At 51.5% G+C, this 23557-nt stretch overlaps 11 protein-coding genes across 11 annotated transcripts; 8 read left to right on the top strand and 3 right to left on the bottom strand.

The window, feature by feature from the left end:
• Positions 1-3494: 3494 nt before the first annotated feature.
• Positions 3495-5166, bottom strand: AFG1 (ATPase; the record flags this gene model as incomplete). Its single annotated transcript, XM_064879303.1, has 3 exons — positions 3495-4865; positions 4934-4965; positions 5019-5166. 3 exons carry the CDS (start codon positions 5164-5166, stop codon positions 3495-3497), a joined length of 1551 nt encoding a protein of 516 aa, XP_064724886.1.
• Positions 5167-5592: 426 nt separating this feature from the next.
• PMZ80_010914 (uncharacterized protein) lies at positions 5593-7242 on the bottom strand (the record flags this gene model as incomplete). Its single annotated transcript, XM_064879302.1, has 2 exons — positions 5593-6974; positions 7029-7242. 2 exons carry the CDS (start codon positions 7240-7242, stop codon positions 5593-5595), a joined length of 1596 nt encoding a protein of 531 aa, XP_064724885.1.
• A 523-nt stretch (positions 7243-7765) lies between these two features.
• PMZ80_010913 (putative secondary metabolism biosynthetic enzyme) lies at positions 7766-9696 on the top strand (the record flags this gene model as incomplete). Its single annotated transcript, XM_064879301.1, has 2 exons — positions 7766-7868; positions 7922-9696. The coding sequence occupies 2 exons, from the start codon at positions 7766-7768 to the stop codon at positions 9694-9696; spliced, it is 1878 nt and encodes a 625-aa protein (XP_064724884.1).
• A 400-nt stretch (positions 9697-10096) lies between these two features.
• Positions 10097-12419, top strand: PMZ80_010912 (uncharacterized protein; the record flags this gene model as incomplete). The annotated part of the gene is made up of 2 exons (XM_064879300.1): positions 10097-10371; positions 10421-12419. The coding sequence occupies 2 exons, from the start codon at positions 10097-10099 to the stop codon at positions 12417-12419; spliced, it is 2274 nt and encodes a 757-aa protein (XP_064724883.1).
• A 472-nt stretch (positions 12420-12891) lies between these two features.
• PMZ80_010911 (uncharacterized protein) lies at positions 12892-13884 on the top strand (the record flags this gene model as incomplete). Its single annotated transcript, XM_064879299.1, has 1 exon — positions 12892-13884. One exon carries the CDS (start codon positions 12892-12894, stop codon positions 13882-13884), a length of 993 nt encoding a protein of 330 aa, XP_064724882.1.
• Positions 13885-15135: 1251 nt separating this feature from the next.
• On the top strand, positions 15136-15660 carry PMZ80_010910 (uncharacterized protein; the record flags this gene model as incomplete). The annotated part of the gene is made up of 2 exons (XM_064879298.1): positions 15136-15397; positions 15464-15660. 2 exons carry the CDS (start codon positions 15136-15138, stop codon positions 15658-15660), a joined length of 459 nt encoding a protein of 152 aa, XP_064724881.1.
• Positions 15661-16497: 837 nt separating this feature from the next.
• PMZ80_010909 (uncharacterized protein) lies at positions 16498-17814 on the top strand (the record flags this gene model as incomplete). The annotated part of the gene is made up of 2 exons (XM_064879297.1): positions 16498-17092; positions 17153-17814. 2 exons carry the CDS (start codon positions 16498-16500, stop codon positions 17812-17814), a joined length of 1257 nt encoding a protein of 418 aa, XP_064724880.1.
• A 43-nt stretch (positions 17815-17857) lies between these two features.
• Positions 17858-18634, top strand: PMZ80_010908 (uncharacterized protein; the record flags this gene model as incomplete). The annotated part of the gene is made up of 1 exon (XM_064879296.1): positions 17858-18634. The coding sequence occupies one exon, from the start codon at positions 17858-17860 to the stop codon at positions 18632-18634; it is 777 nt and encodes a 258-aa protein (XP_064724879.1).
• Positions 18635-18711: 77 nt separating this feature from the next.
• Positions 18712-19026, top strand: PMZ80_010907 (uncharacterized protein; the record flags this gene model as incomplete). Its single annotated transcript, XM_064879295.1, has 1 exon — positions 18712-19026. The coding sequence occupies one exon, from the start codon at positions 18712-18714 to the stop codon at positions 19024-19026; it is 315 nt and encodes a 104-aa protein (XP_064724878.1).
• A 447-nt stretch (positions 19027-19473) lies between these two features.
• Positions 19474-21790, bottom strand: PMZ80_010906 (uncharacterized protein; the record flags this gene model as incomplete). Its single annotated transcript, XM_064879294.1, has 3 exons — positions 19474-19842; positions 19892-21512; positions 21558-21790. The coding sequence occupies 3 exons, from the start codon at positions 21788-21790 to the stop codon at positions 19474-19476; spliced, it is 2223 nt and encodes a 740-aa protein (XP_064724877.1).
• Positions 21791-22345: 555 nt separating this feature from the next.
• Positions 22346-23178, top strand: PMZ80_010905 (uncharacterized protein; the record flags this gene model as incomplete). The annotated part of the gene is made up of 3 exons (XM_064879293.1): positions 22346-22890; positions 22952-23056; positions 23109-23178. The coding sequence occupies 3 exons, from the start codon at positions 22346-22348 to the stop codon at positions 23176-23178; spliced, it is 720 nt and encodes a 239-aa protein (XP_064724876.1).
• Between the last annotated feature and the right edge of the window lie 379 nt (positions 23179-23557).

The raw sequence follows: 23557 nt of genomic DNA, 5'->3' as shown, positions 1-23557 counted from the left end.
TTCTACCTTTCTACCATATGTATGTTCCTGCCTGACCGCGACGCATACACCTCGTGGACGGCCTGGCCGTTCTTTCCAGTCAACCATACACACTAGCAACATTGACATCCCATTGAGCTTTGGTCATTCTCATAGCAATATGTGCAGCCACACAATTACTTCTTGCCTCCCAGTCAGAATGAGTCTTCCAGCAGAAGAAGCAGGTTAGCTCTCGGAACCCTAATTTGTTTTCCATCCTGCTACTAGTAGCGACCACAACACTCCTCTCGTTTGCTAGCTTGTGTTGCTTGCGTAAGTGGCGCCGAAAATGATCTCCCCTGCCAAATACCCGCTGTGTTATGCCTTTGCGAAGGCACTGTGGAATTCTGTGTGGGCACGACGGTCCGTTGATATCAAACCCGCATATAGCACATACTGCACCATTGAGATCTGCAGGCTGTGAAAGGTTGCAAATCCAGAAGTCACGAGGTGCATGAGTATCTCGTTCATGTCTCTTCCATTGCTGCAGTTGGCCGAAAGACGCAGGACAATTCCGGAATGTGCAGTAATACTTAGAATTGTGCACTTTAGAGCCTTCACTGCAAGATGTTTCGTTGCCGCCTATAGCGGACTGCGCCTGTCTTCTGCGACCCTGTCGAGGCTCGGACATCGTGCTGCTGTTGAACCCGACCCTTTGAATGGGTAGATGGGCGAGTTCATAGACAGCTCTGGGCTGTACAGAAGTAGAGGAATGTGAGAAGATGTTTCGACCAGGAGTCCAGGAACCACAGAAATAGGTATGTTGCTCTGGCTGCATGCCGTGAGGATACTGGCTGCCGCCTGCAGGGGTGCATTGCAACATCTGCGAACGGGGGTCTCTGTATCCGAGTAGCTGGCTTTCGTCCGATATGTCATTGCCACTCGAGGCGTAATTGTGTACTCGACTTCCCAAGCATTGGACCAGTTGACAACGGGAATTGCTTGTGCTAGACTGGGCAGATTGGAACGACGGAGTAGAAAGGGTAGACCAGATAGGTGTTTGGTCTACTGTGTATGTGTACAGTGAACCCGTGCCTGTGACGGGGCCCCGAATATTGGAAATACGTCCTTGATGGAGGTTGCTATTCCCTATAATAATGTCCGACTGTTGCTCGGGAGCCCCGCGCAAAAGGTGTTGGTCAGGTTGCAAGTAAGAGGGTGAACTTTGTCTGCAGTCAAAGCATCCTTGGCCACAAGTCGAAGTCTCAAGCAAGTAGAGCGGTTGGCTGGCTGCGACTACGCCCTGGAGTTCATCATGCCTCGTGGCTTCAGGTGTTGGCAGGGCCGCGTCAAGATCGATTCGTCGCGCGCCTCGCTCAGGGCCGTAATGGTCTGAAAATGGTCAGCTGATAACATTGCTACGTAGAGATGACTGACCTCCTTGCTGCATGATAGTACCATTATTGGCGTACAAAGCAGGGGTCGAAGCCAGGAAACTCGTATCCTCAACATTGGGATACTGGCCGGGTTGTTGCATTTTCGTGTCCGCAGCGGCGGTGGTGGCCGCTGATGGTGGACGACTATAGGTTACGGAGTAGATCGGAGGCGTCGAGGAACCGAGATCCCTCGCGAGTACTGATGACAACCAATATACAATCCAATCAACAAAGTCAGCTTGGCTGATCGAGACCAACAAGAAAGTATATTCCGAGCCCGTTGTTGAATTTACAACTTGATGGGAGCCAGCAGCATCAGCTCTTTTTGTATGAGCTTTTCATCTCTTCGAGTCTGCGCTGACCTCAGGGAAGTTGCTAAGTGGCTGCACTCCCCTCCAAGAACTGGGTGACCAGCTCATCAGCCAACATCATGCTCCGCTCGATATCTAGGTGTTGTTGCCAGCCTCAAATTCCATGAGCAATGAGTTCGTAGAAATCAATGGAAACGGTCGTAGGAATTGGGATGGCGCTAAGACTGATGCGCAGCGTCTGTTGATTAGCGCCTCCGTGCAGCCCATTGCCTTTTCCACCCGGCTTCAAGCACTAACGAAGCCAGTGAGCACGTCCTTGTCAGTCGACAGATAGATCACAGTCTGTGATGCAGAACCTTTGAACCTGAGGTCCCGGGCAGTGTTGAGAGGTGTCGGATGGTCCTTGCCGGGCGACCAGGTGGAGCGCTGCACCCAGAAAACGCGAGCCTAAGCTCGTTTTGTCCTTAAAAGTCTCATCTTGGCAAGCCAACCTATTTTTCTTTACAGTACGTGTTCGACTCTTCAGCATATGAGAGCTCTTGAACATCAGATACGCAGAGTAATCGAGAGAGCAGCAGTCCGTGACGCTGTCGATGACCACAATGTTTGGGACGCGGAGTCGAAACGTCACTGGGTATACGTACCGCACCCTGACAAAGGTAGTGCTTGACGTACGGCTAGGTTCGGGCCGTTCACCAGACGTCGATGGATATAGCGGACTCAAGTTCCAACATGTGCTCGCCTACCGGTCAGCAGTCGAAAGCTGGTGGGAGTCGTCTTTCTTGAGATCCATGTCCAGTGCACACCGCTAAGCGCAGGGTTTGCTGGTAGAATAGTGTGCATAAGAGTGCTTGCAGCTACCACAACTATGTGTAGAAGACAAGCAAAGCGAGGCGATGCGGCCAGAGCATGGAAACTGCGAGGACACTGCAGCCTTTGTGCGCTTAGCGGCTCGCGTATGGAGATGTGGCTGTTGACCATGAAACCAGGAGGCTGCCGATCGGCGGTGTCCATTTAGTCTTGGCGACGACAGGTCTGGTAGGCCGGGGTGTGCTCTCCACGCCTGCAAAAGGAAGGATGCTCACCAAATGGCGTTGTCAAGTCATCCAAGTACCCAGGCTGTGCGATGCAATACTCAGGAAAGTTTGGCGCTTTGTTGATGATGTGTCAATGAACAACCAGAGGCCGCTACACTAGCGCCATAATTAACAAGATAGAGGACGTCTTCGCACCCAAGCATGCTTACGCCTAGCGGCGCGTCTGAGACACCATGCATCCTTGCTCTTCAATCTAAGGTCCCGTGCACGAAAGATAGCTGACACTTGTTCTGCGATTGACGCTGGCCGAGCCTTTTCGTGCATGATGCTGCAGCACGTACGCAGACCAAAACACCAGTAGCACTCCTCTGCAGATGTCCTTTGTTGATAATCAATGTTTCGATGTTCGCCCACGTCTCCGACAACATAGCTGTCTGCAGAGAGGCATCATGGAAAAGTGATATTAGATTCTATGGCGTGTCGACCTGCTCTTCTCGTCCGTGAGTGTAAATGTAGGTGATGCTTGCCTTTGCTGATGAATCCAGTAGTTGGTTGTGCGATAGGAGCCGTGATCCATGCTGCGCGTTCCAAGTGTTGGGGTAGCCAGTGTGCTTTGTAGCACGTGGTGGCATGGGTTGTCACAAGCGCGGGCTTCGTGACAAGAAAGACCTTCACAGATTCTCCAGAGGACCGAAGGAGTGGCCGCAGCCCAACGTGGAAAATATCACATTGACTGCAAAAAGCAGACTATCCTACAGCATATCCTCCCTCCACCTCGACCTCACTCTGCCCCACCCCTCTTTCTCTTCAATTCCACCTTTTTTCTCCATCCCCAGACCCCTCTCAATCCACTCTTGGCTCCCCATCTCACTCAATCGACTTAGCGCTCTCGCGAACGCAAATCTTTCCTCGTCGCCAGAGAACAAACTACTCTGCTTCATGACTCCCATGCTCAGACCCAGATCATCCATCATCATCCTCATTACGTCATCCACATCTGTGTGTCCATCTTCCTTGGCCTTCGCCGTCTTAGCCGCGACCTTCTTCTCCTCTGCATTTGTGCTTTCTGGCGTGGCCTGATTCTTGTTCGCGACAGCATCCAGGGATTCGTCAATCTCATCTTTCGACATGAAAAGTTGAGATAATGGCACGGCTGTGGTGAGCACCAACTTTGCCTGCGACTCGTACACCGCGTCGATAAAGGTGATGAAGCGTCTTGCCCAGTCACGCTGACGAAAACTCATGCCAGGAATATCAGTAACGATGAATGCGTTGTAGTGGCGCATCATCTCGATGTAGTCTGCGGCGCCTGTTGCTCGACCGATGAGCTCGTGGAACGTGAACTTTGCAGCACTGCCAGAGACGAGCGGGATCTCCACATCACGACCCCAGACTGAGATCGTGGTTGGATGTGGAGGGTCCTTCTCTGGATCGCCGAGGAAACCAAACCACTTCCTTGCATGAGTTTCAGCTGATCGATCAAGAGGATGGTGGTAGACGCCCGAGGGTGGCCTAGGCAATTTGCGATAGTCGGTCGAGGAATCGAGGTTAATGACTCGGAGCTGGCGTTTCAACAGGTTTATGCAGGGGATGAAGCTTTCTCGTTGAATTCCGTTCTTGTATAGGTCGTCTGGATGTCGATTCGAGGTTGTCACAATGACCACACCGTGCGACATTAGAGCCTGTATCAGTCGGCGCAAGATCATGGCATCTGCTACATCCGTACACTGAAACTCGTCAAAGCAGAGTAACGACGCTCCTTTTGCGATCTCTGCGGCCACGAAGGGCACGGCATCTAAATCGTTACCGTGCTGTAGGCGGACCTTGTGTAGTCGCTTATGCACATCCTGCATGAAATTGTGAAAGTGTATCCGTGTCTTGTGTTTTATGTTTGGCGGTGTCGTGTCATAGAATAAGTCCATAAGCATGGTCTTGCCGCTGCCCACATCGCCGAACATATATAGTCCCTTGGGCAGGTTCTCGGGTATCTCGAGGCTCGGGCCTTGTTTCTTCGAGCCACCAAAGAAACTGCCAAAGAACGACTTCTGCGGCGGCTGTAGGTCTTCTATCGAGGGCGGGATGACTTCTGGTGGGCTATACTCGCTCAGGGTCTCATAAAGGTCCTGTAGGTTTTCTATAATTGCTTGTCCGGGTCAGTGCTGGGCCAAGAGCTTGGGAACTGGGGACTGACTCCTCTGATGCTCATCTTCGCGTAGCTTTCGGCTGTGTATACGGTCGTTATACTCTTTTATAGGCCCATGGTCCTCTCTTTCTACAACCGTAGCCAATCCCCGGGCTTGCTGTTGCCATGGTTGCAGCAGCACTTTCGAGGACGCTTGGTGCTTCGGTCTTGCCTTTCTCGCGCATCTGGTGGTATTGCCGCTTGTTTGAAGCTGCCTCGACGTCCTCAGACAGCTCGAACATAGAGTTCGGCGCTGTGATAAGACCGCAGAATCGCTGCCGAGGATAAGCCTGAGGTAGGTTTGGAACGCGTTGTGCACGGGCCGTGGCGGGCACTTCATCGTGCTCAAAGTTTAGACAGGCTTTTTGCGAGCAAAAAGGAAGACATCAAGCGTAGCAGGAGTAGTCGAAGTGCAACGATTAGCATAGCAAGTTGGGAAGCTGCGACCTCGCATGTGCCATGGCTACTGCCATGCCACCTATCTTTGCGGAGCTGCTTTCCAACGGTCAATTGCCGAAAGGCCGAGAGCTGCCTCAGGCTGACATTATGAAGTACTAGAACAAGAAGGGAATTTGTTCCGATATAGAAGCCAGCAGCTGATCAAAATCTTGAGCATGAACGTCTATCTGAATTTCGAGCTCTTTATAATGTGTATCTTCTGGCTGACTTCAAAGGTTCAATCCTGCATTGAGCTGAGACAGATTCTTAACCAGATCAACCCCAGTCTGCCCACCCGTAGTCTTTGGACCTTCGTATCCCTTACGACGCGCACCCGCAAACCACCAAATCGTCAGGAGAATGGTAATGCCACCCCATAGCAAGCTGGCATAGTTCATGGTGGCGGCATCGGTGGGAAGCGCGAATGGGAAACAATAAATCACAAACCATACAATCATATATCCGCATGCAATAGCGTTGCATATGTACCCTAGTGGCCCTGTATTGAGGTGGAAAGTACCAAATGTAATGTTCTTGCGCCCGGTAATGAGATGGGGAAGGATTGCTGCAATGTATGAGGCGGATGACATGATGACAAAACTGCCAACAAATGCGTTGAAGGCGGTCAAGCTTCCAATATAAATGCAGCCGAGGATTGTTACCAGCGCTCCCGTCAGCAAAGTTGTGGTTACTGGGACGTCGAGCCTTGGGTGAATCCTCGACAATTGGTTCGGGAATGGGGTAGCTTTGTCTCTTGCAAGAGTCCAGAGGGTCCTTCCGGCCGTGATGTATAATCCTACCAAGCAGATAGCGATACAAATAAAGGCCAAGAACAAAAGTCCGATAGCACCCGCCGCAGAGCCAGTTCCTTGACGATAGATTTCGGCGATGGGATAAGCAGCTTCGAACAGCGCATCGTAGTCGTTGATGGCGTACATAATAGCAATCAGATAGGTGAATCCGGTGACGAAGCCAAGGGCCATCTGTAGACCGATCGCAATAGGCACGTTGCGTGCAGGGTTCGGTATCTCCTCAGAAAGGTGAGAGACAACATCAGGTACTCCAACGGAGTACGCACCATTGAGCATACCTGCCACAAACACGAAGCCGTTGGGGTACCCGATTTCTGCTGACCATTCACTCCAGACAAAGCTCGTCGTCGCATGTGGTGGGCGTCCATCTCGTCCAGGCATGACTGCTAGGACGATGATTGTGATGAAGAATCCTGCAAGGATGAAGACGATGCCAGCATTGTTGACCATCGGCATAGCTCGGTTGAAGAAGCAGACGGAGAGACAAGCCAGCCAAGTCGCGATGACATAGGCCACGAAGACGTGCCACCTTTCGGCGACGAAATTAGGATGGTTGAGAGCGTACATCTGAACCACGGTGTTGCCAATGATCGATGACATCGAGGCAGCTCCAAACACCCAAGCGAAGTAATTCCACCATCCTGCGAAGTAGCCATTGACGCGGCCCCAGCGCTTGCCAGGCGTGACTGACGCCCAGTGGTAGACTCCAGCGGATGATGGGATGGCGCTTGCGAGCTCTGCTAGGCTAAGAGCAACGATCCAGTAAAAGACAGAAACCGTGACGAACTCGTAGAGAACCCCTATAGTAGTAGATTAGCCGAGGTTGTCCACTGTTGGTGGGATGATAGACGTACCCGGAGGACCACCATTGAACAGTGCAACGAGGATACTTCCACCGGCAGCTGGCCATACGTTCCCAACCGTGATACCGATGCCAGCAAGCGACAGCAGGCTGAATTGTCGTTTCAGTTCTTGAACATGGCCCGAAGCGTTGACCAGGTCATCGGATATTGAGGCGCCATCTCGAGTTGAAAGCTCTCCGTGCTCATTTTCGTCCTTCTTGTCCATGGCAGATGCGCGTACGCTGAGTACGTGTCAAGAACAACCAGAGAAGCGCGTCGAGAAGGACACAAAGGCTAAGATCATGATGCATCAAGCTTTCTTATAAAGATAAGGTCCTTGAAGCCAGCTGCCGCTACTTCAATAAATCTCAACATGGTCATTGTCATCGTCTTGATACGATGTGTTCCAGGCATCTAATTGGTCAATTGCGGTATCGAGAACATCGACAAGGATAAATTGATCGCTGGTTGATCCATGATAAGCAGGCTCGCTTGCTGCCCACGAATCCTCCTCGGCGATGGACGTTGATCGAGTTTCGTTCTAAGGGTCAACAGGAAGGGCGATGTCCTGAAAAAGGTTTGGCTTCTTATCTGGAACGGACATGTGCACCATGTGCTAATTAATGTACTCGTACCAAGTAGCTGCAGGCTCGATGAGTGCATTTTGGCCTACTCACCTTAACGCAAGTCTTTGCATATCTCAAGCTTCTTCTAAGCTCTAAGAGAAGCTTTCGACGGTATATTCGGTTATGGCGACCTCACAAACGTCGTTCTTGGGCATCGAAGCATGTCACGTCTTCGTCACTGGTGCTGCTGGTGGTGTTGGCAGAGCTGTCGTTAGAGAGTTCTTAGGTAGGAAGTCTCGTATCTAGCTCACCAATGACAGTGCTGAGAGGTTGATGCAGTTAATGGCTGCAAAGTGACTGCATTTGACAGACGTGAGATCGACAAGACCTTGTACGACGACATCAGTGGGGTCACAGAACGACTGTTTGCCGTCACAGGAAATTTGAAGGATGAATCTTCCATACACAAGGCATTCGACGATGCAAAATCAAAGTTTGGCCCCGTGCAAGTTCTCATTGCAAATGCAGGTATCACGGATGAAAGTACGCACACTGCAATCTGGGATTTGAGTGTCGATAAGTGGGACGATGTCAACTCGAACAATGTGAGGGGTACATTCTTGACCATCAAGCATTTCCTGAGGCAGGTGAAGGATGTTCAAGAGACCACGAATAGGGAGCTCGAGAACATATCCATCGTGATCACTGGATCAGAAACAGGCGTCTTTGGACAGGAATACCATGCTGAATATGCAAGCGGTAAAGCTGGACTTCAATACGGTCTTGTCAAGACCGTTAAAAATGAAATTGTACGTCTGAATGGGAAAGCACGCATCAACGCTGTTGCTCCTGGGTGGATCAACACACCTTTGATTGGCGAACGTCTTGATGATCCAAAAGAGCTCTGGGCTGAAGCACAGGCCACTGTCGCGTTGAAGAAAATTGCTCAACCTGAGGACGTGGCTCGTTGTATGGCATTCCTCGCATCTCACCGTACAGCTGGGCATATCACCGGACAGTGCATCTCGGTCGATGGTGGCCAGGAAGGGCGGTTGCTCTGGAAGGAGGATCAAGTATTGGGTCCCAATAAGGGTCAACGACCCGAGGCCGCCCTTTCTCCTTCAATGCCAACAGAGCTGAGACCGCCTCGGCGTGCCAGACGTATGAGAATCTGTTTGTCAGTGGATTTTGACGCGATCAGCGGCTATCTCGGGACAGGGCATACACCAGAGAATACTCTTGCAGACTATTCTGCAGGCATCTTCAGCGCAAATGTCGGAGTTGACAGACTGCTGAGGTTATTCGCGAAGCATGATATCTCTGATAAGCTGACATGGTTCATACCAGGGCACAGCATGGAGACATTTCCCAAACAGACCTCGGCGATCGTGGCTAGTGGTGCTGAAATTGGCTTGCACGGTTACAGCCATGAAGGGGCATACGCCATGACCGTCGAGCAGGAGAAGGATGTGCTTGAGAAGTGCATCGAGCTTGCCACAAAACTCAAAGGGGGTAAGAGACCTGCCGGATATCGCGCGCCACTGTACCAAATTCGTGAGACGACCGTCAAGTTATTACAAGAACACGACTTCCTGTACGACAGCAGCATGAACGCGCACGACTCACTGCCGTATTACTTACCTAATCCTTTCCCCGGCCAGCCACCACACGTGCCAGACTATAGTCAGACTGCGGCTTCATGGATGAGGCCAACAGCTATCCCTCAACAGCCAGAAGCCGGCACAGCAGAAGCTAGTTCCGCGATGATCGAGATACCTGGGAGCTGGTATACCGAAGATATGACACCTTTAGGATTCTATCCATATACTGCGTCGACTCAAGGATATGTGAGTGTCGATGTCGTTGAAAAGATATGGTGGGATAGATTTGAATGGCTTTGGGAGAACGAGAGTTGGCTAGACGATGGACCTGGCAAGGGGTATGGCAGTATCTATCCCATGATCTGGCATCCAGAGAGTTCCGGACGGAACCACATTGTAGGCATGATTGATAAGTTCATCGGCAAGCTGGTCGCCAGAATGAAATCTGCAGGCGAAGGTGAGATCACTTTTGAGACGATGGAGACCGTCGCGAAAAGCTGGAAGGACAAATAGCTGTTGCCTTGAAACCGAAGATCAGTATTGAAATCATATCAAACTTGTGAATGAATTGCGCACGTGCGAGAATCTACCGCTTGTCAGGTACTACAGGTAGCAGCCTGAGGTCACGTCAGCGGCACGAAAAGTGTTCTCACGTAAACATAACATCTCCTGCTTGGGAACGCGTCATCTGGCCGTTCTCGATGAACCTCTCGCCTTAAATGTTGAACAGTCACTTGAGACATGATGTGAGCTGAAGGACGAGCTCGCTGGTCGAGAAGTGTGTTGTCGTGTCCAGGCCAGATCAAGGCACTGCACATGCTCATTTTCCGTATCGAGTGACCTCCGCCGCGAGCCGTGCTCAGTGGACTTCATCATATACCCTTTGCGTTTCTGGCCTACGAGGATTAACAGCATGAGTACTAACAAGTCGCGGCCATCGCCGCTGTCTACAAAGTCGTTTACCCGCTTTGAACCACCGGCATCGCCTGCCACTTCACACAGGAGCCGGGCTAGTACCGTAGCTTCACCAGTGTATCCCAGGAAATCAGTAGAAGAAGAGAGGCAGGATGTGTTCAACAAGAAGCAGGAAGAAGAAGAGGATGAACCCTCACCAAAGCTTGATAAGACATTGAGTCTCCCAGAGCGTTTCGATGAGTTGCCAATCGAGCTGGCCAGCTTGACAGACAGGTACGCGCACCGCTAGAAGAATGTCTATTGGAACTGATTGGTTGTGCAGGTTTGTCGAGTCTCTAGGCTCAAAAGCCTTCTCCGAACCTCCAAACATCGACCAAATCGCAGAGCTGTTCCAAGAGTTCTACGTCCGGGCATCGTCAAGCATATCTATCCATATAGCCTCTCTACGGTCGAAGCTCAATCGGGAACAGTCTCCTACTCCTTCGAAGAGCGGCAGTCGCCAGCGGCAGGTATCTGGGAAGAAGAGCAATGACTCATTGGCACCACCGGCAAATGGTGGCTCACAACTGCTCACTGCTTCGGAAGTCACTGAACGCCGGAAGCAGAGGAAAATGCTTGATTTCAAGAGGTTATTGCTCGAGGAAGCTGTTGAGAGAAGAGCCTGTGAGAAGGTCTACCATAAAATATGGCGACATAGAAGCACTCTAGACGAGGTCAAGGACGAAAAATTGCGCTCCAAAACTGCTGCTTTGGCCCTGGTTGGCATTGGTCTGCGCGATCTGGGTGTCGAGCTTGGAGAGAAGAGCGGCAAGACCCTCGAGGATATACAAGAAGCTCTGGCCCCAGCTCGAGAAGGGTTGATGCAGATGAATGACGAGCACTATCCACTGGGCAAGCTGCAGCACCTGACTGCCGCACATAAGGTGATAGTGGACACTCTATATTCGCTGCATGGCTCTTCCTCGTCGGCTGATGAGATCTTGCCTACCTTGATCTACACATTGATTAGTGCTCCTGTGGAAGGCATCAACATTATCAGCAATCTCAACTTCATACAGAGATTCCGAGCGAGCACAAGGATTGATGGCGAGGCTGCATACTGCATGACGAACCTGGAAGCAGCCATTGGCTTCCTCGAAGAAGTCGATCTAGCAAGTTTACGTGCAGACGAAGTGCCAGAGGGTCCAAAGAAGATCCCGTCCGGCCAAGAAACACCTTCTACCGAGAAGACGGAACCATTTCCAGCATTCTCAACGACTGCGCTTGCCTCGACCTCGACGGACTCTGTTTCTGCTTCAGGAAAACCCACACCACCTCAGGGCAATGGGGCAAAGGCTTTGGCATCTACACGACCTATGCCTTCTCCGAGACATCAACGAACACTGTCGGATCTGCTGAAACCCGTCCAGAATGCTAATGATGCAGTGCGCGCGTCAGCACGAGAAGGCCTAGATAATATCTCGAATACTTTGGACAACAGTCTCAAGTTTTTCTTTGGTCGACTGAAGGAGCAGGCCTCAGATCCTTACCGTGCGGACGATCTGACTGTACCGAAGACATTAGATGAAGCACGACAGCTTGTTAGTAAGCCACCAACCCCAGTGCTAGAGCAGGATGGCTCTGCAATCAGCGAGACGAGTTCAATTGCAGGCGACAACATGACTGAAAGCCCAGATGGTGTCGAGAAGCAGAAGCCAACACCAATTGGGGAGGACAAACTGCTTGGTTTATTTGGTGGACGACGATCAGCATCCGGCCCGAGTCGAGATCGTAGTGTTGACCGAGAAAGCCTACGGAGCAACTCAAGCGCCAAGAAGGTTGCTTTTGTTGCCGAAGGGGCATCGTCTGACGTCTCGAAGGCGGCAGCATCCGCAACACCTGCTGGCAACCCGCTTGACGCCATGAAGAACTTTGGAGGAAGTCTCAATCCTCTTGGGCACGTAGGCAGCGCCTTCAACGCCTTTGGCGGCACTTTCAAAGGGTTTGGGCGACCAGCAGCGACATCATCCCCACCACAGATCATCCCAGCTAGCAAGAAGGAAAATACCAAGCCGAGTTCTACTCCTGCCGCCACATCAGACTCGTCACTTACGACCGAAGACGAGCCAAAGATTGCAATATTCGTGGACAGGTCAGACAAAATTGCTAGTAAGATCAAATCAGTGTCACCACCCATCCAGAAATTCTTGCAAATAACAGACGCTTCTGAGCTGCAGATCAAGGATGTTTCTGCTTTGCTGTCGGACTACCAAAGATTGGCTAATGTGCTGAATGAGCTTGCTTCTCAAGATCCAGAAAGTCCTCAAGAGACGAAGTCCTGAATATCGTGACTACATGAAGTCCTATGAAAGAAATCAGTCAGTATCCGAGCGCACTGCAGCTCTGAGCTTTGCGCCTGGACGTCCAGAAGTGCACTGGACATTGAGGGAAAGTATTCCGAAAACCAGTCTTAAAATGGCAAAGCGCACCAAGAAGCCTCGGAAGCTTCCACAGCTTCCAGGCCGCTCATCTTGAACTTTGCAGCTCTCCCTAAGACCATTCACCTCTGCTATGGCCGAAGGTGTTCTCTACATTAGTACCATACTCTAACCAAGTTGTTGCTACTTGGCAATGATCACGACATCGACACCGTGCAAACTGTTCACCATTTTCGGCCGCATCGCAAATCCGTTGTCAAGTTCGCGATCACTTGCTAGGAGGCCTCGTCAGGCGTCACCTCGCCCTTCTCAAGGCGTATTCGGCAAGTCCTGCCCTCCTACCACTCAGCGAAAGAGCATATCGTCGTCTACCAGGATGGCGTCACGGAACAACGATTCTCAGGCCATGACACGGTTATCGAGACCACTTCCGGAAGGAACCATCGACTCGCATATGCATATCATACCCCCTGACTTCAAACGCTTTCCACTACAAGCAGCGGCACAGTACAAGCCGATACCTCATACTTTGGCCGACGCGCAGGCATTCTATACTCAGACATCAGGCCTGGGTATACCGAGGCCTCGGATGGTATTAACACAGGTCAGCATTTACGGTAACGACAACTCAGCCCTTCTCAGTGGTACTGCGGACCTTGAAGAACGAGGTCGAGGCGTCATCCAATGTGACCCAGCGCAAGTTACCATTGAGCAACTTGACGCATGGTGGCAGCAAGGCGCCCGAGGAGTTCGGATTAATCTTGTCAGTGTTGGCCAGTCCATCACAGAAGATGAGCTTCTGCCGTTGCTGCAAGCTTACATCGATAAGATCAGTCAGTCGAAAATGCCTGGCGGCGATAAGAGGTGGGTCATCGAAATGTTCCTGCCTCTCAAATCTATGCCAATGCTGCTCAACGTCCTTCCGAAGCTCAATGGCCGCGAGAAAGTGCGTTTCTGTCTCGATCATTTCGGAGGATTGAAGTTCAAGGACGATGCGCCCAGTTTCGGTCCGAACGACGATCCATACCTCATACCTGGCTTCAAGGAACTGGTACAGCTCATCACTGATCGATCACTACCTGAGGTGTATTTGAAGATATCTGCACAGTACCGTGTTGATCCAGAATATCCCTCGCAGGATGCACGGAGACGGCTAGACCCAGTCGGTAAAGAACTTGTGCAAAGAGCAGAAGATAGAGTCACCTGGGCGAGCGACTGGCCGCATACGAGGTTTGAGAACATCGACAGCGTGCCCTTCGTTGAGTCTTGCTACTCGTGGTGTGGCGAAGGCGCAGACGGAGATGCAAGGAAGGAAAAGCTCTTCAGGCTGAATTCCGAAAGGTTGTGGGACATGGCGCAAAATGTATGATCGACCTGTGACAGAGCTAAAGTGTGCTCGCCGTCCGAGGATTTCCTATCACCATACTGTCTGGCTCTCACATGTATGAGGATGTTCCCAACTGCTCGTCTCGAGGGAGTGTGACGCCTAGAAGGTCCCACTACTTCGTGGAAGCAATTCCGTTGCCTTCCCGACAAAACTGCTGCAATAGTACGGAACAACAACCACGCATATTGTTCGGCTGGCGCTTGTCAACCTAATGAGCAACAGGGAAATTTCACGGAGAAGCGGAGGAGCGGCACGAGCGGAAGCGCTAGCAGTCCCAAGCTTGCCCATGATTGGTGCGGCACGGCCATCATGCTCAAAAGACACTTCCATCATGAATTTCTGAGCAGTCCGGCACGTCCTCGATCGAATCGATCCTTTTCGTGGAATCATTCTTGATATGGCTTCATGCCAGATAAGCTACATCGTGGAGTCGCCAAGCTTCAATGAACTCTGTGTAAGGTAGAGTACTCTTCTCACAGTGCGTTCCTATCACGCAATACCTCTTGGTCGTTCGCGCTTCACGTCGCAGTATTGGCATTATTGAGTGGCTGCTTTCTCTAAGTGAGGGAGGGAAATACAGTCGGAAGGCTTGCTGCCATGATCAGTTGGCAGTATATGGTCTCGCCAAATCTGCCTGTACATGGCCTCGATGCCCAATCTCGCATGGAGGAAATCCTAGTTCTATCACTGCCGGCCGTCGCCCTCCATATTCCGGCCAGTATGTCAAACCCGCTCCAAACCTTCTTCCGTCAACCATTACACCTGCTTGCAGATCTAAGTATCCATTTCACGATCACCCAAGCTTCGTCTTCTGCAAGCCATCGCGGCGGCATGCATGTCTCAGCTGTACAAGAAGACACTTACGTGACGTCCGAGACGACTTCCAGCAAGCATAGGCTGACAACGGCATAATTACTACCTGGCCTCGAGATCTCTTGACTACACGATCTGCCCCACCAAAAGCTTCATTGCCGCAAGCCGTACGCTCGCTCATATCTCACTGCTTGCTGTCGATCCAAAGCCCTGCTGCCCCGCGGAAACCGCTTGTCGGCGTACTGCGATCTCCTCCTGCTCTTACAACCCCTCACTGTTTCGTTTCCCGGTCTGTAAGAATACCAACCTCGACTTCATTCATGTACTCGTTTCACCCCAACTCGCAGCAAGTCACTCACTCAACATCCATTCACTTGAGCCTCCCTTCCACTACATCCACCACCTCTAACCCCACCCATCATGCGCCCAACCACCCTTCTCCTCTTCACAACCCTAGCAACAAGCTACCCCATCTACGCAACCCTAAACATCGACAAGTCCACCGGCGCTCTCCGCCCGTCCTCCCTCATCACCCGCCAACTCGATCTCCTAGATCTCACCGCCAGCGACAACGCCGACAGTCCAACCGGCAGCAGCACCTCCGTCTGCGGCCTGCTAGGATGCGGATCTAGCTCGGAGAGTGCGAGTGATGTTACGAGCTCGAGTTCTTCATCTGCTTGTCGTAAGTTCATCTGCCCCTGGCTTTGTAAGAGGGACATGACACTAACGTGCGGTTGCGATGCGGCAGAGGCGCTAGGTGGATGTACGTCTAGTGCATCGGCTGCGTGTCAATTTGAGGTGGATGACGCCCAGGCTACGAATTCTTCTACGTCTTCGTCGCTTTGTGGGTCGGGGAGTTCGACGGATTCGTCGTCGTTTATTTCGCTTGGTGGGAGCAAGCTGAAGAGGTGGTTGGGGGTTGGTCATGTTGAGTATCAGAGGTAAGGTGCCTTAGGATCCAGGGATGAGATGAAGCAAGATTACAAACGGTGGTCTTGTGGGAGGTGCTGCAGTGGTCGCTGTTCGTACTGGAGTGGCCGCGCAAGTATCTTTCAGGTAGCCGACAATTCACGAAGGCTTGCAAAAACAGATAGATTCGATATTGGCTGTCCCGCCACGACTGTATGTGCTGTGCAACCAGGCATTTTACTCCGTAGCTTTTGCAAAAATGAAGTGAAAGGCAACAAAGGAGTTCTCGGTCCCTCCGTTGCAGGATTTCATAGCAATATGACTTGTGTTCCGTGAGGAACTGATATTGAACCTCCTGCTGAGCTTACATGACAGCTATGGACCCTCCATGAGAAGCATGCTAGTGGTCGGGATATCACGTGGACTATATACACTCCGGCCGCTATCATGTGACCTGGCAGCTGAGGTGTGTCCGGTGTCTTTCTTACTCGTGTACGTATCGCAGACACTTTCCGACATCGTTCCATCAGATCAATCGTCCACTTCTACTAACAATCTCAAGTTCCCATACATGGCGACCGGCAAGGCAGCGCCAAGTATGCTGGCTGGAGTTTCTGAAGATGCCGTGTCAGGCTGAATCGCTTGTGGCATGCTTTCATTGGCCGCTACAATGGCGACCACGAGGACGACTTTCTGTCGCTGACGCTGAGCATGTGAATGCAGATAAGTCTTCTGTTCGCGATCTTCATTCGATCTGGTTATCGCCATCAACTGACGCTTTACCTGAGCCGTCAGAGGCACACCAATGGCAGATGCCCATGACCTGCACTTTTGTAGCTGGCTGAATGACAAGCTCCGAACTTTGGCTGGGACATGGCGACGCCTGAGAGTGTCGGCCACTCTTTTCCGTCGATTAGTATCAACGACCAGGCGCGCGTGCACTTGGGCGATGTGCACAACCACATTACACCTTCTGACGATGAAAGACGATGCCACCAGGCACTAAAGACTAGCAATTACGAGCAACAGAAGAATGTCAACCCCAGACGAGCAGCGGGGACGTGTGAATGGGTCACAGAAAATGCGCAATTCAAGCGATGGCACCAATCGCAACACAACGACCTCCTCTGGATTTCAGCTGACCCCGGTTGCGGCAGATCAGTACTGTCGCGGTATTTGATAGATGAGTTTTTACCTCAGATCTATCCTGGAGCTACAGTATGCTACTATTTCTTTAAGGACAACGACGAACAATCACGTCTCAGCACAGCGCTTTGCGCAATCCTTCATCAGCTGTTCATTCTTCAACCAGATCAGCTTCGACACGCTCTTTCTGTATGGGATAGTACAGCAGACAAATTTGCACAAGAGCCAGCCGTTTTGTGGCGAGTTCTTCAGAATGCCGCTCTCGACGTTGAAGGTGACCTAGCCCCGATCATCTGCGTTGTGGATGCCCTTGATGAAAGCCGTGATGCCGATCGGCGCGAGCTGATCGGTCTCTTGTGCGACCTTTAACAAAGTGGTTCAGTGAAAGCACATGTGAAATTCCTCGTTACGAGCAGACCTTACGACAACGTTGAGCGGTGGTTCGAACGCATACCAGAGCATGCTTTGCTTCATATCAGGCTTCGGGGCGAGGATGAGAATGACTTGATTCACCGCGAGATTGACATGGTTGTCAAGGCTCGCGTCGAGGCCCTGGCCCAAGAGTTTGACCTGCTTCCAGACAAGCAAGCGCAACTGCTGGCGATCCTGCTCGATATGGGACATCGTACCTACCTTTGGCTCCACCTAGCAGTTGATGACATTCGAGAGGCATTCCATAACAGCTTCGACCCGAACAATGTCAAGATTGAGACAATTCCGTCCTCAGTCGAGGACGCTTATGAGCGCATACTCAGTAAAGTCAAACCTGGCCAGATCGCCATGGTGAGGACGATTTTGTGTCTCATACTGGCAGCCAGACGTCCTCTGAGCACCGAAGAAATGGCGTTGGCCGTTGCTGTGGATTCAATGGGGGCGTCCAATACCTCTGAGCTACCTTCTGTGAATGTGTCACATTTCGAGAAGCGCGTTCGAGACTGGTGTGGTCTTTTTGTGTTCATCAACGATCGCCGGATCTTTCTTTATTCACCAAACAGCCAAGGGGTTCCTTTTGCGCACGTCCCAGAACCAGGATTCAAGCGATAAAGCATGGAGAGCTTCCATGACTGAAGACGAGTGCGATCATATCATGGCACGATTGACCATTGATTATATACTACTGGACCGCTTTTCGGCATACTACGACGTTGGCGATATCAGGTGGCCAAGAAATGCATTCAAATTCAGATCGCGGCCTGGCGTTCGTGAAAGTGGTGCTTTTGTCAAGTACTCCTACTGGAACTGGGCTACCCATCTCCAGGGCAAGCTTGCCATGAATGATGGCGCCCTGCTTGACAAGGCGGTATCACTCTGTGACTCGACTTACACCTGGGATCCTGTCCGAAAATGGTTTCGAAGATATTACAGCCTGGCAGCAAATCCCCCTTTCCCGGACGACAGTATTATGGACCAACACGTCGCAGCTTACAGAGGTAACGACCTGGTACTAGAACGAATGTATGAAATACGTCCGTTTGACGTGAATGCGAAGGATTGTTTGGATTCCACAGCTCTGCATTGGGCTTTCCGGACGAAGGGCGAGATAGCCCGTCGAGTGCAACGATGGCTGATTCAGAAAGGCGCTGATGCTAACGCTCGAGATGATTGGGGAGATACAGCTATCACTTCACAGTTTGCTAAGACAAACATCAACGCTATCAAGCTAATGCTAGACGCGGGATATGAAATAGATAATGCTGATCACACTGGTCTTACAGCTCTTCACGAAGCAGTAGGGCAGAACGACAGTAATCTCGTCAAGCTATTGATCGCTCACAAGGTCAACCTAGAGATGGAAGATAAGCATGGCAACACCGCCCTGAACCTGGCAATCACTGCAGCAGCGCGGACATCAGCTTGCTACTGATCGAGGCAGGAGCTAATGTTAATCATGTCGATGGCTTTTCGGGTCGACATCCGCTTCAACAGGCATACGACAAGATCATGCCAACCACTTTTGAAGCATTACTTGACAAGGGCGCGCAATTTGACCATATGCAAGAAAGCGCGCAGTCCGGAGCTTTAGTGTATGCAGCAGCACGTGGCAGTGAATCGCTGGCGCGGAAATTCTTCGCGAAAGGTGCGGGTGTGCCCAACCATGATGCCTGGAACGACAGTGCATTAGACCTAGCTGCGAAGTATGGTCATCGTCGGATCGTTGCGATTCTCGTCGATGCAGGTGCTCAGCCTGAAATGGCTTCGACCAAAGCACAACTTGATGAGTGGAACATCCACCCACATCGGCTCGAACCAGTCTGAATACAGCTGAGACGTTCACGTCATCACCGACTGACGTGAAATCCTTTTGGTCGATATCACACGAGAAATGCGTCATCTCTTCGACCTCTCATGAAGAAAATAGCAACGGGTACATTGGCCACACAGTCACTTATCAAGTTATCATTCAGCAAGGGTACAGCACCATAGTCAAAACTGGGCGAAGCCGCCCTCCATGCAACCAACGTATCCCTCAGGCCCTATCCTCGGTCAGAATTGTTCAGTCTGATCATGTTGAACTTGAAGTCTTCTGGAGGACAGGGTTTTGTTATCAACTTCTTGTGGATAAGAAGAACGCAACAAGCCATTGCATCGATCACCGAGAGCCATACGCCACCGCTATGCACAATCCTCCTTGCCATCCAGCTTGGCACGATCTAGATGTCCCAATAATCATGTTTTCATACATACGCAGTCTCAGCCAATAAGCTAATCCGCCTTCCCATTACCTCCATGCCCACCCAACAGCCCCAACCCCTTCTCATCCCCATTCAGCTGGAAATATCCCTTCCTATCCTTCAACCCCCAAGCATTCAACTTCTCCCTATTCAACACACCCGTCGTCCTAGCAACATACAACACCACAAGCAAAAATACAAAAACACCCGCACTGCTCTCATACGGATGATACACCCAGCTGTTCTTAATCTGGAAGAAAATGTTCTCGATGAAGCCAATCGAGCTCTTTGACTGGATCTTCGGCGGGTCGGCAGTGACCTTTGACAGTGTCTCGAGAATCGAGACTCGTGAAGGTGTGATCCAGTTGCCTGTCTCGGTGACGTCCCAGAAGCGGCGGTTCTGCATTGTGTTAGCATGATTCCAAGACAACCGGATGGGCACAACTCACCTCCTCATCATTAATGATAACCCGCTCTCCATTATCAATATGCGCACCGAATGTAGTCCTCAACCACCGTTCCCAGAAGATCCCATCCACCCACGCAAAGCGGACCTGCTTCTTAAAGGAATCTTCCGTGATAGATATCGCCACACTCTTCGCCTGTCTCAGTGCACGCTGATCATTCCGATCTTGCGCTTCCTCGATCCTCAGCTGTTTGCTGTTTCGCATCTCCTGGCGCTCCTGCTGGAAAAGTTGTGTCTGCTTGTCCATCCACTCGATTGCGGCGCTCTGCAGTTCTCGTCTGCTCTCTTTGAATTCATCGGGGACTTCGCGGTTGAGGACTCCGAGGACGGTGAATTTGCCGTCCATGATTTCATGGGCGTTCGTGGCTGTTAGCTCGGGAACCAGGGGCAGCCAGACGCTCTGCATCCAGTTGAGGACTCTGCGGAAGTCGCGCATGTCTTTGGGCGAGAGGGCTGTGTAGTAGTTTGGTCGGCCACCTCTGCTGACGAGGAGTTTCGGCCAGGTGTGGATCTTGAACCTTGAGGCGAGGATATCGGAATCTGTCTTCACGATCCGCGCATGGCCGATCAAGCTGAGCGTTAGGCGGTCGAGTGCTGCGAAGTCCTCGGATGTGGTGGCGTGGTCGAAGAAGTAGACGAAGATGACATCTTCTGTCTCCTCCATCTCTCGGAATTGTGATGCGTCGACGTATTTCACGCTGCTGTCAAGCGCTTTCTGAGTGAAAGACATCAGATCTCCGAGTCCTCTGAGACCCTCATACTCGACTCGTTCGCCGCCACGGAAAAAGTAGACGGTTGGATATGCTGAGACTCGGGCATCCTTGCACAGTCTTGGCTCTGCGTCACAGTTGACTTCGCCGATGTTGAGTTTCCCTTGCATTTCGCGAGCAAGCTGTTGCCAGGTTGGAGCCAAGTGCTTGCAATGGGGACACCAAGGAGCGTAGAACTTAATAAACCATGGCTCTTGCGAAGTCGTAACCAGTTTCTGGAATGACTCAGCAGTCAATTGGACCGAGACGCCCTGAACATTCGGCGTCGGACCTGTCTTTGGTTTGTCTTTCCTACCCGACTTTGCAGTCTCGCTCGCCAGCTCAGAAGTGACAGTCTGGGCAGCCTTATCATTCTGCTTCTCGCCTGCTTCCTTGCCCTTGTCAACATTCTTGCTTTTGTCCTCAGCGTACAGTGGCGTTGCTCCCCTTTCGACACTTTTGGCGCCTGCCTTGGGCACTTTCACACCCTTGACAGGTCTTGAACCTGGCCTGATAGATTCCAGCTTTTCCTCAACATATCCACTAAAGTCGGCCATCGATCGTCCGCCATTGTACTTTTCGATCATTTTCCCGTCCTTGAACAGCAAAAACGTGGGCCATGCTTGTACGCCATTCTGCTGACAGATATCGCCGTATGCTACACAGTTCAGCTCAGCAAAATGAAAGTTGTAATAACCGTGGAAACTGTTCGGCGCATCCAGATCATGGGAGTCCTTTGGCTTTGATTTTGCGCTATCGAGCGGACTTTCGGTGTAGTAGAACTCGTAGAGCGTCTGCCAATGCGGCTTGATAGCATTGCAATGGCCACAGTAGGGAGAGTAGTGTTTCACCCACCTGGAAAGTCAGCCTCATCTCATTCTTCCGGCGCATGGCACTTACCAATATCCGTCCTTTATCGTCTCTGCGAACTCCTCGCCCTTGATATCCTTCATGGGCGGTACCTGGATGCCATTGAATACTGTGTACTCGACTGCCTCTTTTGTATCGGCAGGCGTGTCGCCCTGGACTGCTTCCTCAGCCAGTAATTCTGCTTTCGCGGGCTCAAAGTCTTTCGGTCTCGCGTTCACTAGCGCCAGGGCGGAGAGCGCCCACGCCAGCACTGCTGGCTTCATCGTGGTGGTTGTAACAGTCGACGCGCAATGTCGGGGATGTGTAATAGGCTCTAGAGGGCGATATTGATCGTCGAACAATGTTCAGTGGCGATGTTTACAATGTGGTCCTACGGTCTATTAGGCTGAGTCTTCGAGATGTTTGAGCGAGTGTATGTGAGTGGGATGAGCACCGCCCGGATCAAGTGAGGGACCAGAATGTTCAGAAGGGGTGGCAGATCGTCCCTGAACCAAGGCGCAATCGACAAAGCCAACCAAGACTCCGATTCGTCAGCTAATCCCCAGATTCTCACGTGTGAATTCAGATTGCCATTACGGACGAGCAGTCAGTCGAGTAGCGTAGCAGAGGAGTACGGTTGCTCTTTGTCGTTCAAGTGCACCTTCCGCCAGCTTAGAGCTGCCAAAAATGGCAGGTAGACCGACATGAACGTCAGGATCGCAACTTCCCTCTAAGTACCCGTGCCTGCCTTGCACAGCGCAGAAGTCCATACAACTCTAGTCAGTAACCAAGGCAGTCACACCTTTCTCGAAACAGCTTCTAGGAGCAATCTCATCACCATGCGACCCTCACGGCAGCTCCACGCAACTGTCAAATCGGCGGCCCGGTACCTCGAAGCCAACACACCCACAGGCCTTACAGGTCTACCAACACATCCCTCGCCGCGGCCAGCTCTTCTTTACACATACTCACAGACACTGCAAAAGCTGAAGCAGCTACCCAGCTCATCAGTCTACAGACAGTCATGCGAAGCTCTCACGAAACACCGCATGAAGGTTCTCGAAGAGATCAAACCGCCTGGCCATGAAGAGTGGCTACAACGAGTCACGAAAGCAATCGAGGCTAACCCTGAAGCCTACGGAAGCTTTAGGCGTGATGACGGTAGCCTGACACATACACAGGAATCGGTGCAGCAGAAGATCAGTTGGGATGGCGCGGTGACAAGAAATGATGCAAGGAGGGAAGGGCCAGGCACAGAAACTGAAGCGGATCAGAAGTCTGAATATGTTGTCAGAGATATTCTCAGGACGGACAAGGAGGCAGTGGAGGGCGTGCGTGCGAAGGTGTCAGATTTGGAGATCGAGCCGCCTTTGACTGCTGATCAGTATGTGGCACATATGTAGATGTACTGCGCGGACAGGACGAAGAGCTAACACATTGCGTAGGATCAACGAGGTCGAGAACAAGATCGGCGCAGGTCTGATTGAGGAGGTGTTGCAGGTTGCGGAAGGAGAACTGATACTGGTTGACGAGATGTTGGCTAGCAGAGCGTAGGTCTTTCTTGTCCAGGACAGGAGAGTTGAGAATGCTAACAATATACAGATGGGAAGACCTCGAGGAGAAGTCGCCGCCAGGGCAGTGGGAGTACTTCGACCGAGGAGATAGGGTGTAATCCTGCCTCGCATTCAGTACCTTTTAGCGCACGACACTGTACAGAAAGAACATATGAACGAGTTCGATTATCCGAATGCTTCCCTTGCCTAACACCATCTGCGCAAAACCGATCTCAAGGTCAACCTTGACTGCGTCGGAAATCACTGCTCCAGCCTCCCTCCTTCCACTTGCGCACACAAATGCAAATGGTTCACTTTCCGCAAACCTGATCCCTCATTAGATAATCGTGCGCTTGTAATCTGTGTCGACAGTGCTTTGAGAGCACTATACTCTAACTCTGTCCAGACATCGTGTGCCTCTCCTCGACCCTAAAACGCCATTCTGAAGCAGCTTTTCGGCGACCTCCAACAGAACTCAAGCGGAAGATGGCTGCTGAG

This window comes from Knufia obscura, assembly GCF_036327395.1.
Source record: "Knufia obscura strain CCFEE 5817 isolate CBS 148926 chromosome Unknown scaffold_22, whole genome shotgun sequence".
Taxonomy (NCBI): domain Eukaryota; kingdom Fungi; phylum Ascomycota; class Eurotiomycetes; order Chaetothyriales; family Trichomeriaceae; genus Knufia; species Knufia obscura.
This window is presented reverse-complemented; position numbering and strand designations above follow the sequence as displayed.